Raw genomic sequence first — 20,125 nt, forward strand, 5'->3', positions numbered from 1 at the left:
CTTTAGCTTTACCCTGTCTGGGAAGTACTTTATCTGCCCTTTCATTCTAAATGATAGCTTTGCTGGATAGAGTAGTCTTGGTTGTAGGTCCTTGCTTTTCATCACATTGAATACTTCTTGCCAGTCTTGTCTTTTCTGCAAACTTTATTTTGAGAAATCAGCTGATAGTCTTATAGGCATCCCGTTGTAGGTAACTCTCTGCTTTTCTCTTGTTGCTTTTAAGAGTCTCTCCTTATCTTGAACCTTTGGCATTTTAATTATGATGTGTCTTGGTGTGGTCCTCTTTGGGTCTAGCTTGTTTGGAACTCTCTGTGCTTCCTGGACTTGTATGTCTATTTCCTTCTCAAATTTGGGAAGGTTTCCTTCATTATTTTTTTTCACATAAGCTTTATATTTTTTGCTTTTCCTCTTTTCCTTCTGACACCCCTATGATTCGGATGTTGGCATGTTTAAAGTTGTCCCAGATGTTCCGAAGCCTCTCCTCATTTTTTTCAATTCTTGTTTCCTCATTCCGTCCTGGTTGACTGTTTTTTTCTTCCTTATGTTTCAAATTATTGATTTGAACCCTGGTTTCCTTCTCTTCACCATTGGTTTTGTGTGGATTTTCCTTGGTTTTATTTAGCATAGCCTTTACTTCTTCCCTTACACATTTGCCATACTTAAGCATATCTGTCAAGTCTGTGAGCATCTTTATCACCAGTGTTTTGAACTCTTCATCTGTTAGGTTGGCTATCTCCTCTTTTGCTAAGTTGGCTATCTCCTCGTCGCTTAGTTCTCCCACTGGAATCTTGATCCATTCCCCCTTTTGGGCCATACCTCTCTCTCCCCTCATCTTGACAGGCTCCTATGTTTGTTTGCCTCTGTGTCTAAGGTAGAACTGCCGCACCTGTCTGGATAAGTGTTTCTTCTTTATATCTTTGTTGGACTTCCATGCAGCTTGATTTTCTGGAACTTCTCGTTGTCTCTAGTTTTGAGGTAGTTGTATTCCTTTTTGGTTGTGGAGAGAGATGCAGTGTGTCTGTCTAAGCCTCCATCTTCTATGACTTTCTTAATAACCTGCTTTCCCCTACTTTACTTTATTGTAAGAATACAGTATATAATACACATAGCACACAACATATACGTAATCAACTGATTATGCTCTCAGTAAGGCTTCTGGTAAAGAGTAGGCTATAGGAGTTAAGTTTGAGGGAGTCCAAAGTTATACACTGATTTTTAACAGCATGGGTAGTGAGTGCTCCTAACTCCTGTGTTGTTCCAGGCTCAACTATAATTCATTTAAAAATTATATGTTTTTTTTTTTTTTTCTATCTTGGGTTTTCATCTAAGTTCTGTCATTTAATAATCATGTGATCTTGGACAACTGAGTCATAATTTTTATTTATCCTCACCTGAAGACATTTATTTCATTGCTTTTAGAGAGAGAAGGGAGAGAGAAACATCAATATGAGAGAGAAACATCAACCTGTTTCCCGCATACACCTGGACCAGGAAGGGAACCTGCAAACTAGGCATGTGCCCTGACTGGGAATCAAACCTGAAACCCTTCCATTATGGGGTGATGCTCCAACCAACTGAGCTAATTAGGGATAATTTTTAAAGTATAAGTAGGACATAGCAAGGCAATGTTTTTGATGCACCTAGTACAGTGTTAGAGCCCTGGGACCTGTAAGACTTTTTTCTCTTTCTTAATAAACTGGAGAGAAACAAGCCTGGTTGCTATCAATGTTTATTTCTTGCTTCTTTTGGTACATGTAGAGAAAAAGTGATAAAATAATCAGCTGAAAATAATTTTATTTTTTGGCAGCAAAATTATAAATTTGCTTTATAAAATATTATACTACTGAATTATGCTGGGTTACTTTCAGTGCCATAATTCCAGTTCAGTTTTTACCTAAATAATGAATGGCAATTGAAATGGTATACGGTAATGTTATTTCTACTAGACAATAACAGTTGATAAAGGACTTTTCCAGCTGAAACTAGGAAATAAACAACCACGACAGCCCTAAAATATGTGATTTTTGAAAAACAAAAGTAAAAAAGGGAATATATAAAATGTTACAGGACTTGAATGTAGAATCAGGATGCAAAATCAAAATGTTTCTGTTTGTATGTTTGTATGTTTTGTTACTTTTTTTTACTCTCTTCTGAGGAACATCTGAAATGGCTTTGAAATGATACAATCATTTACTTATTTAGTGTGGGGGAGGGGGGAGTGCATTTCTAATATAACACAAAATTGAAATTCTAAAATCTAAAGGGTCTTTTAAAATAGCAAGAGATTTAGAAATGAAAAAAAAATAACATTGACCACCAGAATTATATATCTTTTATGCAGTATCATTTAAAAATTTTGCATATTCATTGTGTATATTTTCATGTGCCTAGGAAAATTTGAAATGATTGTAAGCCCTCATTAATTTCATTCAATAGCAATTACCTGTTGAACAACTACTATCTGCCAGGAACTGTGCTAGTAACTGGGGATAAAATAGTGAAAAAGTCATGATCCTGCTTCATTGTTAAAAACTGTTGGAGGTATCATGGAAGTAAAGAGCCAATGGCCATACCAGACCTATAAGTGCTAAGATGAATTAGAACAGAAAACTGTGGGGAAACCCAGAAATGAAATTTAACTCAGCCTGGGAAAATCAGCCCAGATAGCTTAGAGAAAGTCCTCTAAGCTGGAAAATAAAGAATAATTAGTATTAACCTGGTGATTGGAGTAGGAAAGGGATGTCAGATCTGGAGTCTCGAGATGACATGTTCAGAGCACTGCCAGCAAAATAGTTTTGTAAAATTGAGATTGAGAAGGTGAGGGAGGGTATAATAAACAGTGCACCTCAGAAGGCAAGCTGTATTTGTAAGCCATGCCGAGGAGTATGACATTTATAATGATTTCAGATGGAAATATGTAGGTGTGTATTTGTACCTTAGAATGATTACTCTGCCTAAAGAATGGAAAATACATTGTGGGTAAGGGAAATATCTGGTTTGGGTATTGCTGAGATGAGAATTGATGGAGTCTTCAACTGATATATAGAATTCACAAGACTTGATTGATAAGTAGAGTGGGTGAGAATGGTCCAGGACCAGGATATAAGTTCCCGGCTTGGATGTTGGACCAGAAGAATGTGTCATTCATTGAAATATATAATATAGGAGTGATAGTTGAGTGATTAGGTGAAAGAAAGGGAGATGGGTTTAGTTTTTGATTTTGTCTAGTAGGCTGTCTGTGTGGTTTTTTTTTTTTTTATGTGTGTGTATACTCAGGGAGAAGACAGAGATAGATTTGAGTAACATATCATATCAGAATTTTAGATACAGATTTGTGAGACAATAATAATGTATAGATAATACTTAACATTGTAAATGTGAGAAGAGAGCCTTGAAAAAAAGTTTAATCTGAACAAGGAGGAGGACTAATGTGGAACTATGAGGTTAATCATCAATTTAAGAGACACACAAGTGAAGTAGGCTATGTATTACTCAATTTTCATTTACAAAACAGGAAAGCAAGGAGGACAAATACTTCTGGAGTTGTAATGAATCACAGAGCAGTGCAATGCTGCATATTGTGGAGTGCTCAATGACAGGGCAAAATGATGGATTTTTCTTCCAGATTCCTGAATGCTCATATCTTAGAACTTTATATTTTCAGTGGATCATTTTTTTCTAGACTGTGGAAGAAATCTTACTTTCTAACACTTTCTTTTAATGTGCAGATGCATTCTCTGCCCCTGATCTATTATCCTTTCCGCTGCATTCTCCAGTTGCTTCTTATAGTCTCCTGAGCTGTCTTTGTTTCTTGCTGTTATTTTGTAAAAATTTAAAGTAGCTGAAAAAGAACTTTAATATGCCTTTAAGAAATCAAATACAAAGAAGTATTTTGAATATTCAGCTTCACATAACTTCTATAATTATTCATCTTCATAAAATTTTGTAATTAATAAGACAATGTACTCTGAACTTCAGTATACTGTGCATTCTGAATATGCATCTGAATTCATATGTTTTGCTTCTAAAAGTAAAGGAAGATGAATAGACTATAGAAGAGAGAAAACTGCACTTCTATTTGAATTCTACTTTCTAACACCAAGTTATTATATTTCCTCATATATGTCTCTTAACTTTCTAGAGCCCAAGTTATGTGATTTGCAACATAATGGTCTTCAATGTCTCTTTAACTTTTAAAATTTTATTGTCCTCAATTCATTTAAACAAGCAATGCAAAGTTTCTATTCAATAATAAAGGAAAAGTACTTCATTCTCACAGAGAAATTCTAATATTTGGGCCTGAAATACTTGAGTAAGTTTTAGTAACTGCAATAATGTGCTAAGTTACATGAATGTGATTAAATAAGCATAGTAATTAATATGGAACAGTTTTATATAACATAATTTTATTGTAGCTCCCCCCACATTTATGTGCTTGCCCCCTTTTTATTTTAAATTTTCTTTCAGGAGATAGCATGAACATAAAAGCTTAATTGTTAAACATGGTATACATAGGTCAATAAACATGCATGTTTATCTAGATATAGTAAAGGCGCAATTACTCAAGTTAAATATTTTCCAAAGACTCTCCTCTGAAAGACTGAAGGAACTGCCCCAGGAGTCATATGTTAGAGTTGCTGATAGTTGCCATTAGTATCCAGTCATAGGAGGCAAATCAGAAAAGGGGAGAATAGAGAATAGAAAGGGGATGTTTCTAATTATGAATTCACCAATTGCAACTGCCTAATTTCTAATAGACATACCAAGCAATGCTCTTCTGCCTGGCCAGAATGTTAGCATTCCCCCCAAATGCAGCTTTTTGTGTCCCTTGGATTTTCTGTGTCTTCTTCTCTATGCTGGTTCAGCAAGGAAGGCCTTTCAGTGTGGCAATGGGACCTTCATGCCCCCTGACAATGTATGTGACTTCACAGATCACTGTGGGGACAAGAGCAATGAACAGCAATGTAAGTTCTATTCTTTTCTTCTCTCCTCTACCTCACACCAGGGCCCAAGGAGCAGCTCAGGCCCATAAATAAAAATTACTCTAATTAAATGATATCAAAGAGCTAAGATTCTAACTGGATGGGATGTATTTTAAATCACTTTTTTACTGATTATACAGAAGAAATTCTAGGCAGAAATGTAGCTTTTAATGTATCAGTGGAGCAAAATTCAAAGAAAGTATATTATCACAGCTTTAAAATTTTGTGATGAAAATTATGAGCTTAAGTTTGAATTCAGTGTGAAAATATTTCAAATAAATTCTAAATTAGATGAGTTGATTTTATTTTTGGTGATAGGATGATGTCACCAAGTAAAATGAAATTTCACACTAAACACAGCTCTCTGGCTTGTATTATTTGATTTTGGGGTGGAGGGAAGAGCCCAGACTTATAGAATTTAGGGCCTAGAGTTGGATTCTGGATAAAGCATCTACTAACTGTGAATCTCAAACCTCCACTTTATTATAAGAGGTTGTAAAGTGAGATAAACTAGCTCTCACAGGTGGGGAAATGCTCCATCGTTTGCTGATGTAATAGTAATAAACAGGAAACCACTTACCATGAGAGAACATGGGTGAAGAATGTATGTGTCCACAGTTTCTATTGCAATGTGATGTTCTGAAAGAATTACTGCTTTTCACCAATGGCACTAGTGCCATTCTTACATTCAATCGCCTTTCATAAACAACATTTTCATACAATTAAATGGATTCATTGTTGATTCATAGTAACATTGTCTCAATTATCTGAAGGCACGCACTAATTCTAGTATTTAAGATCATTTTATTCAAACACATTTTCTATTTTTATTCAAATACTATATTAATTAGCATTTAGAGAATTTGTTCAGATAAGTATGTTAATTAGTATTGACAGAATTTCTACTGCTAAAACAGGTTCTACACATTCAATTTTGCTATTGTTGACCTTCTGTTTATATATTCAGCTGTTGCTACATTAAAACAAGAAAAGTTTATTGAAAAATTTCTTCTCTGCAGAAGAGATCAGTTCTAGTGATTTCTGTCCCATAGTTTGGGATAGCTATCATGCAGTTAGTTACTATTAAATATGAAGCACAACCAAAGACAAGGATTTATTAATATTCATCCAGTTTCCCCAGAGAGGCTACACGTGGGTGTGCTGCCCTCCCTCTTCCTCTCTCCCACCTGTCTGGGAAAACCCTTGTTGGCTTCTCTGCTGAGCAGCAAAGAGGAACCACTGAGCTGATGTGACAAGAAGTGTAAAGTCTCTTCCATCATTAATCTCTATGAGGCTCTCTTTAGCGTGCTTGCTGTGATAACGTGCGTGTTGCTGCTTCAGGCAAAAGGTTAATGTGAAAGAAGGAGAAAGCCATTGGGTGGTAAAGGTCTCAGCTTCATGAAAGGTTCTAATAATTTGCAGCCGTGGAGGAAAGCGAAGGAACACATCTGTTGAATAAACAGATTTCATTTTAAACGTTACATCGAGATATCACCTTTTGGCTTTTTCGCTTTTCGTTTTCATTTCAGAAAAGTTTCCGCTTCGGTATTTTACTTAAAATGTGGACCATAACCTATAGATAAAATTGAGATTCACTTTTAAGTGTGGGGTTTTTTTATTTTTATTTTTGTATACCACACTAGGGGGGAAATATTGTGAAGGAATAATAATGACCAAGTCATTTTGCTCATGAAAATTTTTGATGCTAAATTTATAGATGAGATTTTTTTCAAGCTAACTATAATGATGTTAAAGTAGCCACATTTTGGGGAAAAAATCAACCTAAGCCCCCCCCTTAATGTCCAAATACTGTGACCTTTAAGAAATAGATTAATCTATTGACTTTTACTTTGAAATTGGCATAGGTGAAGTTGAATTTCAGATGCAACTGTTTCTATTCATAGGTTTTTGAAAACATTCTTATTTTACATGATGGAACTCTTTTTAAGAATAACAAAACCATTTACTTTAGCTCAGTTAAAAAAAAAAAAAGAATACTGTGTTTAGGAAGACTGAATCTTCCCAATGCAGTAACTTCTATTGAGCACTTAATACATAGTGAACAGGAAAAATAATTTTCAGGTATAACAACTATTTGATCCTCCTTTTGATAAGAATCCCTCATTATAAGAGTCTATTAATGTCCCAAACCAGGGAAATAAATGTTGTGGTACTGGTCTGTATATATATATATTTTTAATTGCATGCCAGTTGTTACATTGTCTTTTTCCAAGTTGATCCCCATTTCGTGGTCTTCATTCTTCTGTATTTTTATTTGCTTACTTATTTTAATGTCAGAGTCAACACTGAGTACAGAGATAGTCTAACTTCTAGGTTATTTGATGTACAAAGAATTGACTCTGCTTTACTTTTCTTCACACTAAAGGCAGTTGGTTACTTATGTTGCTGCCATTCAAATTTAAATCAATCAGAAAATTACAAAATTTACTGTTGATACAATGTTGCGATATATCACATGCAATGGATCTCTACCACTGGAGTGTTTCCAGAAAATATACAGTCCTTAAAAAATTACTTTTCCATACCTGAATGTAGTATTAAAACTATCTGTTAGATGTATTCACTTTTAGAGCTAAATTTACTGTGATTCAAATGAGAGAAATATATTCAGTTAATCAAATACCTTTCCTCTTACCTGCATGTTATGCTTAAGAATTTTTTTATTCACTCTAGTATTTTTATAAAAGATAAGAATCTATTTTATACTTTGGTTTGATATAATATAGAGATTTGAAATTTTACCTAATTCCTTTTATTAACTTTTTGACTTGAAGAACAAAATTTTTTTCAAAGCATATTTGATTCATATAAATCTAATTTATATGTGAAATATATGAAAACTGCCCTAGAGGTGCATTCTCAAAATCTGAGAGGGGATATTGTTTAAGCTGATTATGCTAAGTAAAACTTTATTTCTTCATTAGAACGACATAAATATCAAGTACTTTTCAAAGTAATTGGTTCATTGACGTACTTGAAGGTAAATCATTGATAGATTTAAATGTGAGACTTCATGTGAAATATTTATTCTATTACAACATTGGATGCAAAATTTTTATGCACATTGTCACGAACCAACTAATAAAAATACTTAAACATTTCTATTTACCATAACAACATATGTTAGTTAGGCATACTATAACAAATATCATAGACTGGATGGCTTAAACAACAGATATTTATTTCTCACAGTTTTAGAGATCAAGGTGCTGGCAGAACTGATGTCTGATGAGAGACCTTTTTCCGACTTGCAGGTGCTGTCTTCTTGCCACATCTTTTCATAGAGAGAGAGGTCATCTCTAGTGTCTCTTATATGGGCACTGATCTCATCTTGAGAATTTCATCCTCATGACCCAATCCCATCTCAAAGGCCTTACCTCCAATACTATCACATTGAGGATTAGAGCTTAAACTTGTGAATTTTCAAGGGATACAAACCTTCAGTCCGTAGCACAACACAATTATATATGCAAGAGATCTAATACTAAATATATAGAGCTTCTGAAGAAAATTAGAAAATTTTCACAGACTTCAATTTCAGCCTAAATGGGTCTACAGTTTTGAGTGCTATGATATTTACTCTAATTTTATGTAACAACTTCAGCACACTGAATTGGGTGCTCAATGAAAAATAGCAAAATATATTTTTTGTTTATTACGTTGGGAAAACTCATAGGACCATTTTGCTTTAATGTCTCTGTAGATCTTTTGGTCTTTTGCAGTGTGTACTCACAAATTTAGAACCATTATATCATAGAGGAGCAAAGCCCTCAGGCTCCTCCTAAGTCAAAAACTTCATTCTGTGAATGTGAAGGAGGTAGATTCTAAGCCAAGAGGTTAATAACTCAAAGACATATGCTAATTAATGGTGCCTCAAGGCTCAAACTGAGCTTCCTATTCATCTTATGTTTGAAATATGAGTGATTATAAAATCTGGTTTTTATACATTAGACAACTTTAGAGGATATTATAAAATATATTACGTTTCTAGATAAAATTGCCCATTAGTTATGGATATCAGAATATGTGCATAAAACACTTTCAAGTTATTTCCTTTTAATAAAATTTGGATATAGGCAATTTTATGTATTATACTTTACTGTCAACTCAAATACCTTCAGATCTGTTATGTATGATTTGTATCAATTGTCAGATACTTTTTTGAAGTGAACTGGAAAAGAAGGTACCTGTAATAATAGAAAACATCCTGTAGAATGGAATGAATAGAAAGGTGAGATAAAGTGGATAGCAGTGCAGATTTTATAAAGACAAAGAGAGACTAAAACTTGAGCCCATCATAAATATTGAAACTGCATACTGGTTTCAATATTTATGATAAGAGAATTCTGAGATTTTCCTAAGAATGGCCAATGGGGACAAAACCAGAAGAGAGAGAAGATACTACTTAATGAGAGAAGAGTCAAGAATGCTGAAATCACTATCTCAAGAAGGCTTAGCATGTTTTAACAAAGATCATAAATCTTTTTGTGCAAAGGAAATTAATTAACAAACTTATTGTTAAAATATTTGTTGATGGGCAGTCTGAAAATTTTTCAACGAGCAAGGGGTTAACAAATGGAAATTAGATGTATCCACTTGGACTAATAATAAAATAGCATTAATTTTTGTTTAGAGTTTTATTATTTTATTTTAGTTTAAATAAACATTTACAAGGGCTTTTATTATTTTTTCCCCTCAAATAATATTGTTCTTGCAAGAAAGCTGATCTTAAACTTGCTCCAAAAGATTGGCTTCAGAGAGACCTTGAACAGGGAATTTTCTTCTGTATGTGTGCCTGTTAGAGTTCTTCTGCTATTTTGAAAACAATCTTCATAAAATACTTTCATGTCAAATAACACTATCAGGAATCTTTCCCTCTTGGCAGTGCTGGATGCTTTGGATGCTGCTGTGCACAGCTGTGTAACATAAATCATGTTCCTCAATAGATTTTTGATGTCTAAAACTGTTTCACAGTTGTGGACTATTTTTGTTTATAATGGGCAATGAAAATGTGAGGGAAAAAATGAACCACATGCAGTATAGATTGTTCTTTCATCTTTGAGCATGTGAAAACATGAAAGCCGCAAACTGAAGAAGTATTATCAGTGCATTCCGAAAGTGGCTGGACAGTGAATCTTTCTCCCAGGAAGCAGGTTAATGTGTTACTGGAATTTTATCTTGACCCATCCTACTGGGTTTTTAATCACAATTCCAACAACAGACGCCTTATAAACAACTGGCAGAACTTGAGAGCACATGTATCTTGCTGATACATTAAGGAAAAAAAAAGAATAACATGCCTTTATGAAATGATGTCTAGAACTACAAATAGTTTAAGGAGGAGGCCCTGAAAAAGCAAAATATTGGGGCAGGAAGTTTATCTAGTTATTCCCATTTTATAGAAAACTGATTAGCACAATCAATAAATATGAGGTAGACTGGCTGATGACTGGTTTGCTGACTGGCTGTGACAATGTTTGGAAGAGTATCTCCTGCACTTTTTACTTTCACCATGGAATTAGATAAACTGCTCAGTCTTGCAATGCAGTCTGCTTTCTGGTTTTGTGACCCAAGTGTGCAAGTTGGTATCATTCAAGGACAGTCAGTTTGTGAGCTCCCTTTGGAAACTTCAAAGACCATGATGACATCAAATGATGAGCTTTTTCTTGCACAAGTAAAATGTTTTCTGAAGCCAGTATCTGTATATAGATAGAACTCTTTCCAAGCTTGTCGGCCACATGACTTTTACATTTGTCAATAAACATCATTTCTACATGTGCACATTGACACTAAAAGCTTGACTAGAAATTTTGAGAAAAGGCTTGCATTCTGTTGTCAAAAATTATCAAATTTATGAAAGCAAAGACCTTGAATCACAGCTTTTAAATAAGTTTCCATCAAAGATAAAGGAATAGAACATAATGTTCTTTACTATGCACAAATAATTATAACTTTCTAGAATAAGTCTTGAAATGTCTGATATGATTTGGAACAGAAATTTTAATTATTTTGAGAGAAAAAAAACCTATTTTGGAAAAAATGAAAACAGTTCATTTATTTTTGAATTAATTTACTTGATGAAAATGTTTGTCCATGCAAGAGATAATAATTTTCTAATCAGGGCTCTGTAGTCACCATTATAGAAACTATAAAAATGTCATAAGATCTTCTGACCAATCTGCTGCTCTGAAACAGAGAAGTATATGCAAACAGCTATTCAACATTTATAGTACTTGAGTGTATACTGCTGCAGATTGGATTGAATGCTGTGCCTGGTCCATATTTCTGTAGAAACTACCAAACAGTTATAAACGCTGGAGGCCTCCCGCGAAGGTTACTAACCTTAAATAATTTTAAAGGCAAAACACGGTTTCCTAATCCTTTTCTCATTCACATAGATGCCATCAATGATGCAGTTGCTGCCAAAGATATCCTCAATAGCTTAGCAATAAAGTCAACTATATGGCAAGAATCCAACCTAAGTAATATTGGATAATTCTGGTGTGGACTATGGAATGGCTAATTTCATTCACTATTCCATACCTTTGCGAGTTGGGTTTTTCCTGTTTATTTCCCAATGAAAAAATTAAAATTTATTCAGTGTGAAAGAGGATAAACATTTCCTGATAAAACCTAATTAGTGCTTTAATATTGCCAGGCCAAGTAATAGTAATCTTTCACTGAAATTTATTTTTTTGAGGATATTTAATTCTTAACTTTCATTTAATTAGAATATTTGGATTATTTCATCCTTTACAGGAACTGGTCATTATTTTTTATAGCTAATGCAAGTAAATAAGACAATTCTTTTTGAAACTGTTTTTCTATGTTATCTACATGAAGATCATTTTCTAAATAGTAAAATGAATTATATATATGTACACTTTTGTGACTATGTAATTCATCATTTTCCTTGAAAAGGAAAACATGTAACAACCCTGGAATATAGGAAACTATTTTAAAACAATGAAGAACATGTATGAAAAAACCACAGCTAACTTCTTACTCAGTGGTGAAAGACTGAAAGCTTTTCCTGAAAGACAACAAGACAAAGTTACAGTCTTTCATTACTTCTATCAACACAGTACTGGAAGTCCCAGACAGAGAAATTAGATAAGAAAAAGTAACAAAAGGCATACAAGTTAGAAAAGAAAAAGTAAAATGATCTCTGTCCACAGAAAATATAATTCTTAAATGTAGAAAACCATAAAGATTCTACCCAAAAATGTTTAGAATAAATAAGTAAATTCAGTACAGCTGCAGCATACAAAATCAACACATAAAAATTAGTTGTATCTCTATTCACTAACAATAAACAATCTGAAAAGGAAATTAAAGAAGCAGTTCCAACACACAGGAGACTTCCACAACTAAGAAGGAATACAACTACTTCAAAACCAGAAATAACCAGAGATTCCAGAAAATAAATGGAAGTTCAACATATGAAGTTATAACAAGGGGTGCCCGTCCAGACAGGTAGGAGGGATGAAGCCGGGGTCGAGAGGTCATGCCGTGCTGGCATGGCAGCAGCAGCGATGGTAGAAGGACAGTGGTAAGCACAGACACCCGTATTTAAGGGGAGGTGAGAAGCGCCTGGGGAGTACCCTTGGCTGAAGACCACACCTACTAGCTTGTGATTCTAACACCGGGGAAGGCAGAGCCCCATTGCCTTGGAGTGTGAGGCCTGGAAGGGGTGGGGATGGAGGAAGAGGCTCCCGGTCTCTCAGCAGAAAGTGAACAGCATGAATCCATCTTGAACCCCTGCCCCCACACAAATGTCACAGTGTGGTAAGAAGGGTTGCCCAGTTGTGACGAGTGCATGGGGCTCTGCCCCCTATAACATAGGAGGTGTGACAGCCCCTCCCAGGAAGCAAAAGTAAATACAAAACTGTCAGGATGGCACAGATCATGATAGAGATCCCGGTGATGCAGCTGACCAGACAGCAAATATCTAATCTAACGAAGCAGCAGATAGAAAATATTTCTGAGGCACAGTTCAGAGCTTTGGTTATATGAATGTTTACAGACCTAACAGTAGATATTAAACAAGACAGGGAAGGAATGAAGGTTAGTCCTGCTGAAATGAACAAAAACACATATGAAACTAGTGGTGAGGGAAAGAAAACCAAGGATCAAATCAACAAATTGGAACATAGGGAAGGAATAAACAGTCAACCAGTGCAGAAAGAGGAAACAAAAAATGAGGAAAATGAGGAGAGGCTCAGAAACTTATCAAACAGCTATAAGCGGGCCAACATCCAAATCATAGGGCTACCAGAAAGTGAAGAAGAACTAGAAATTGAAAAATTATGTGAAAAAATAATGAAGCAGAACATCCCTAATTTGGGAAAGGTAATAGACTTACAGATCCAGGAAGCACAGAGAGTTCCAAAAAACTGGACCCAGGGAGAACCACACCAAGATACATTATAATCAAAATGTCAGAAATTAAGGATAAAGAGAGAATTTTAAAAGCAGCAAGAGAGAAGAAGATAATTACATACAAAAGGGGTTCCAATAAGACTCTCAGCTGATTTCTCAAAAGAAACTCTGCAGGCAAGAAGGGACTGGCAAGAAATATTCAAAGTAATGAAAAGCAGAAACCTACAACCACGATTACTCTATCCAGCAAAGCTGTCATTCAGACTAGAAGGGCAGAGAAAGTGCTTCTAGGACAAAGTAAAACTGAAGGAGTTCATCAGATTCAAACCACTGTTATATGAAATGTTAAGGGATTTATTTAGGAGAAAGAGGATCAAAACTATGAACATTAAAATGAAAACTGTATCACAACAACCAACAACAAAAGCTAGGTAATTGAAACAAAGGCAAACTAAGTAGGCAATGAGAGTGGGAAAAGAATTATAGGTATGGAGAACATTATGGGGGGAGGTAAGCAGAGAGAGGGGAGGGGGAAGGGAAGAAGATGGTGCAGGAATTAAGAAGCATAGTAGGAGGAAGTGGAGTAGACAGGAAGATGTGAGAAGAACTATATGCACAACCAATGGGCATGAACTAAGGGGTGGGGGACAACTAGAGGGAAGGGGGCCACTGGGTGGAGGGGAACAAAGGGAAAAGAAAGTGGGACAACTGTAAAGTATAATCAGTAAAGCATATTAAAAAAAAAGAAAGCAGTTCCATTTGCAATAGCATTGAACAGAATAAAATACTTAGTAATGTACATAACTAAGGAGTTGAAGATATGTATATGGCAAACTAGAAATTGATGCTGAAAAAGTTAAAGAAGATGCAAATAAATGGAAAGACATCTTGTGTTCATGGATTGGAAGAATTGATATCACTTACATGTTAATACAATCCAAAGCTGTCTACAGATTCAATTCAATCCCTATCAAAGTCCCAAGAATGTTTTCTTTTGCAGAAATAATGCAGTCCATCCTTAAATGTATATGGATTCTCAAGGAGCCCCAACACACACACACACACACACACACACACACACACACACACATCTTGAAAAAGAACCAAGTTATAATCTTCACAGTTCCTGGTTTCAAAACTTATTACATAATTACAGTAATTAAAAGAGTATGAAATTTTCATAAAGATGGACATATAAGCCAATGGAATAGAACAGAGCACCTAAAAATAAGTTCTCTCAGATATGGTCATATGATTTTCAGCACGTGTACCAAGAACATTCAACGAGTAAAGAGCAACCTTTTCAACAAATAGTGTTGTAAAAAAATTGAATAATCACACAAAAATGATTAAAGTTGGATTCTTAACTGACACCATGTACAAAATTAACTGAAAATAGATTGAAGGCCTGAATGAAAGAGCTGGTACTATAAAATTAAAATAAAATCTAGAGGAAAAAACCTTACAATATTGAATTTGGGAATGATTTCTTAGATATGACACCAAAGTTGTAGGCAAAAAATAAATAAATTAGACTTCATCAAAAAAAAAAAAAAAAACACTTTTGTGCATAAGAAGACACTAGCAGAATGAAAAGATAGTCAATAGACAGCGAGGAAATATTTGCAGTTCATATAACTACTAAAAGATTGATATGCAGAATATGTAAGGAACCCTTACAACTCAACAACATAAAAATAACCTGATTAAAAAAGTGGATAAAGGACTTCAATAGGCATTTCTCCTAAGATATATAAATGTCCAATAAGCACCTGAAAAGATGTTTGACATCACTAATCACTGGAGAATGTAAGTCAAAAACCACAAGATACCACCTCACACTCATTAGGATGGCTATTATAAGCAAACAAAAAACAAACAAACAAAAAAACAGTAAATAAATGTTGGCAAAGATGTTGAGAAATTGGAATGCTTGTGCATTGTCAGCGGGAATGTAAAGTCTTTTAGAATCTGTGGAAATAATATGGCAATTTCAGAAAAAATAAAATTACCATATGATTCTGTAATTACTTCTGGAGATATATCAAAAAGTAATGAAAGGAGGGATTTCAATAGATATTTGTATATCCATTTTCATAGCAGCCTTATTCATAATAGCCTAAAGGTGAAAGACACCCAAGAGTCTGTCAACAGATGAATAGATAAACAAAATGTAGTATATATATGCTATGCAATATTATTCAGCCTCAAAAAAAGAAGCAAATTCTGACATCCTACAATATGTATCAACCTTGAGAACATTATACAAGAGGAAATCAGCCAGTCACAAAAATATGAATAAAGTATGATTTCACTTACGTGGGTATCTCTGAGTAGTCAGATTCATAGAGACAGAAAGCTGAGTGGTGGTTTGCATGGGCTAGACAGAAGGAGGAGTGAGGGGTTATGTAGTGGGCATAAATTTTCATTTGGGTAAAATGCAAAAGTTCTGGAGATGGTGGTGGCAGTGGTTGCATAACAATATGAATGTATTTAATATTACAGAACAGTGCAATTAAAAATGGTTAAAATGGTAAAGTTTATGTCCTGTGTATTTTACCATAATTTAAATGAAAAGAATTGAAGAAAAAAACACAACTGTGCCTCATAGAACTTTTAGGAGAAAAATAGATTGCATTATTAATATGAGCTGAGATGAAATAAGTGGTTTGATTTTAATATCTTCTACCTCTCCTTTTCTAGATTTCCCCTAATTCTTATATTTTCTCTATATGTATTCCAAGAACTTTATATTGTGATGATCTACCCATTACCATTCTTTACTGAATTAATCCTGAGTGCTGCACCAATTTCTTCACTATTATTTCTACTAAAACTTTATTCCTTCCCATTTCCTCAGAAGCATGCCCTCAGTTAACTATCTCTTGGGGACATAATTTAATATTTTTCTTCCCACGATGGTGTTAATGATTAAATCTATGAGAGATTCTCCAGTGAATTTTAACAAGAGAATCTAGCACTGTGGAAGCCAATTCAGGAGATAATTAGATCTTTCAAAAAATCACAAATTGCAACACAGAGACACATTCCCTGTGTCTGACATTTGGGATCGTAAAATTGAAAACAAAATGATGAGTTCCACAAGTTCAAAAACCCAGGCACATGGACTCTACTGATAAGTTTCTGCATATCATTCGTCAGTGTTCCACACTCTGTCCAACTGTCACAATTTAGGTTGTGGTAGAAGAAATCTACATGGAGGCAGATTTTCATATAGCAAATAGTTTCAGATTTGAGTGTCAATGTGTAGCAGTTGAAATTAAAAAGTAACTCAGCCACAATTCAAGAAAAATTGTTTAAATGATTTAAAATAAACAATTCTCTACTGGGGGAAATGAATACTTTGAACATTTTCTGATGTATGTTTGAATAATCCAGTAGTTACTAGAAGTTCACCATTGTCTTTTTAAATTTGAATTAGGTGAAAATGTATGCTCATTAGATTCATTTTATAACAAAATGAACCCCTGTTGAGACTAAGGGGAAAATATTTTATTCAACTGTTTTTCTAGTTCTACCACTCCAAGAAATAATCATCATTATCCTTGTGTATTAAAAAGAACAAAGAATAATGCAAACAGACATCAACTGGTAATTATACTGCAAGGTAATTTCTCGATATTTAAAAATCATTTGAACCTTCATGAGAATGTGAGTTCTTTTCATACACATGATTGCTAAAATATGGTGATAAAATAGTTTTGAATATTTTACAATTACAAATAGATTATTGCAAAAATTGCTGGGAACTAAAGGAAACTTAATAACAATACATATTTAGGCAGATACATACATAGCTAATTGAATAATATGTTGTCGTCGTCGGCAGCCGTCCGTCTCGAGAGACGATGGTGTAGCTTCTTAAGTGTCTATCTGCACCGCCGAGAATGGCTGTGCAGTCCGACTCGGGAGTGACACGACATCTGTCTCCTCCCGTGTTGAATCGACATCTTGCGATGACGCTGGAGTGTCCTCTCCAGTGGAGCTGAAGCTACAGAGCCTGGGCAGGGTGATATGGAGGGTCTGCTGTTGCCCATGCAGCAGACCCCCCCTCTCTTCGCAGCTGGAGGGTCCAAGGGAAAGACGGAGTCGATACAGCTTGGGTTCAGGTGCGCCGCAGGAGTTGCCGGTGTTGACTACAACGTCAAACCGCCTTAGGGACTCCGGCTCTGGATTTTCTGTCGGGGTTTACTCCCTTAGCCTTTCCCCAGAAGAGGTATGCCGCAAGGCAGCGGAGGTTTTTTGGAGTCAGAGTTTTCCTTCTCTGATGTACCCTGACTGGAAGATCGAACCAGCGACACTTAGCTCGCAGGCTGACACTCAATCCACTGAGCTAAACCAGCCAGGGCAATGAATAATATGTATACACATATATACTATACAACTTACTATGTAATTTAGTTTATTTTTTTGTTCAACCAAAGTGCCTGATCTACTAGGGATCCATGAGATAATAATTGGGATAGTCTGGCTATTCCAAGTATTTCAAAGGCCTTATGAAGATTGTTAATTTAATCATGTTATGATTTATAGACTTAACATAATTTCTTTGTTTTCAGGTAGTATAACATCAATTCTGTATGAAAATACTAGCATCTTTTAGGGTGACTAGGAACTCTGATAGACTTCTCATTCTAGGTTTTTGATAAAAATGGGACAGTGGATAAACAATTAGGCCTTAGAAGAGAGCTTTAAGAGCTCATGTTCTGGAGTCAAAAGGATCTGGTTCCAATCTTACCCCTGCACTCACTAGCAGTGCTACCTTGGGAAAGTCACTTAATGCCTCTAACACACCGACTGCATTTTCTCACATTTAAAACAGAAGAAAATGCGTACTTCATAAGGAATACATAAACTACTGCAAGTAGAATGCCTAACGCAGAACAAAATACCTCAATAAACTGTGGCTATTAAAATTCCTGGTATTACAGAATAGAGCTGGTTTGTAAAATATTTCAAAATGAAGGACCGAGAAGTAAACTTAATAAAACAGACCATTGATAATAAAGTGGGCTTAGTTAAAAAGTGACATTTCTAAATCAGCTTTGAGTTTTCATGTAGATGATCTCAAGAACATGCACCAAATGTGTTTTATCCAAAATGTGATTAAATAAAAATTCACTGCTTGTGAGAATGTTAACTTATGTAACCGCTATGGAAAACAGTATAAAGATTCCTTAAAGAAAAAAAGAATAGAGTTACCATATGACCCAGCAACACCTTTTCTGGGTACCTACCCCAAAATTTGAAAATATTTATTTGAAAAGATACATGTGCCCCTATGTTCATTGCAGCATTATTCATGATGGTCAAGACAGAAACAACCAAAGTGTCTTTTGATAGAAGATTGGATAAAGAAAATGTGGTACATATATACAAAGAAATACTACTCAGTCATAAGAAAAGATAAAATACTGCCATTTGTGGCAACAAATGGATAGATCTTGAGAATGCAATATGATTTCATATGTATGTGGGATATAAGACTGAAAGAAAGAAATGAACAAACAAGACAATTGAACAAACAAGACCTCATAGACATAGAGAACAGTATCATGGGTACCAGATAGGAAAAGAGGTGGGATGGGGATACGGTAGAGGGTAAATGGAGTAAAATTTTTTTGACAAAAGACATGATGTTAGGAAGTAAACACAATACAATATACAGATGATAAATTATAAAATCGTAACTTGAAACCTATATCATTTTATAAGCCAATCTCATCCCAATAAATTAAAATAAATATTTGTGACTGGTTTGCCAAATACTAACAACCAGAATATTTATTACTATAGCTAATGCAACCAGTCAGGGCAAGAACAATCTTGTCAAAAGGAAATCTCCAAGTTGCTAAGGATTCCATCCCAGGGATGTGCTCTTTGCAGTTGAGATCATCTTTATTTTTATTTTTTAAATAATTTATTTATTTGTTTGTTTGTTTGTTTATTTTTAGAGAGAGGGGAAAGGAGAAAGAGAAGGAGAGAAACATCACTGTGTGGTTGCCTCTCAGTTGCGCTCCCAACTGGGGACCTGATGTGCAACCTAGTCATGTGCCCTGACTGGGAATCGAACCAGCGACACTTGGCTCACAGGCCAATGCTCGATCCACTGAGCCACAGCAGCCAGGGCTTATTTTTATTTTTTTAGGTTGAGCATTTTAAAATATATCCAGTAATTTTTGGATAATGGAATGAAGCCTTTCCTGGTTGGTTATATGAAAAACCAGGTGTCCAGATTTCTGTCACCCTAGACATTTGGATTGCTTACACACACACACACATACACACACCCCAAAATGCTTTTGCTATGGTAAAAGCATTCAGAATTTTCAAGAACACTGAGATTCAACAATGAGATACAATGCTTAATTCCAGGGGTTCATCATAGACACAGATGTTGAGTTGTGATCAGAAGGGCCTTTGTGATTTCATCTGTCTAAACCTGAAATTCTAATATGCCCAGATGGCAGGAATATTGAGGTTGTGTTGAAGATATAACCTTAATAATTCCTTATATTTTATGGTGTCTATGAGTTGTAAAATATTTTTATGTACATTTTATCATTAAATCCTCACAGCAATTGTTTTAGAGAGATAGGACAGGATGTCATTATTTTAATCTTACAAGTGAGGCAAAGGATGTGCTGTGGTTAAGTGGTTTAGCTAAGTCATTCAGTTAATAAGAGACAAAACAAGGATTAGGTCCTCAGTTTTCTGAT

The 20,125-nt window shown here is 34.9% G+C and overlaps 1 protein-coding gene across 1 annotated transcript in view; it reads left to right on the plus strand.

Annotated features, from left to right (window-relative positions):
• Positions 1-4,769: 4,769 nt before the first annotated feature.
• Positions 4,770-20,125, plus strand: part of MALRD1 (MAM and LDL receptor class A domain containing 1) — a 622,346-nt gene continuing 606,990 nt past the window's right edge. Inside the window, 2 exon segments of the mRNA XM_090268028.1 lie at positions 4,770-4,869; positions 4,872-4,964. Of these exon segments, the coding sequence (XP_090124154.1) occupies positions 4,770-4,869; positions 4,872-4,964 (193 nt within the window).

This window comes from Furipterus horrens, unplaced genomic scaffold, assembly GCF_987537825.1.
Source record: "Furipterus horrens unplaced genomic scaffold, mFurHor1.1.pri manual_scaffold_2, whole genome shotgun sequence".
NCBI lineage: Eukaryota > Metazoa > Chordata > Mammalia > Chiroptera > Furipteridae > Furipterus > Furipterus horrens.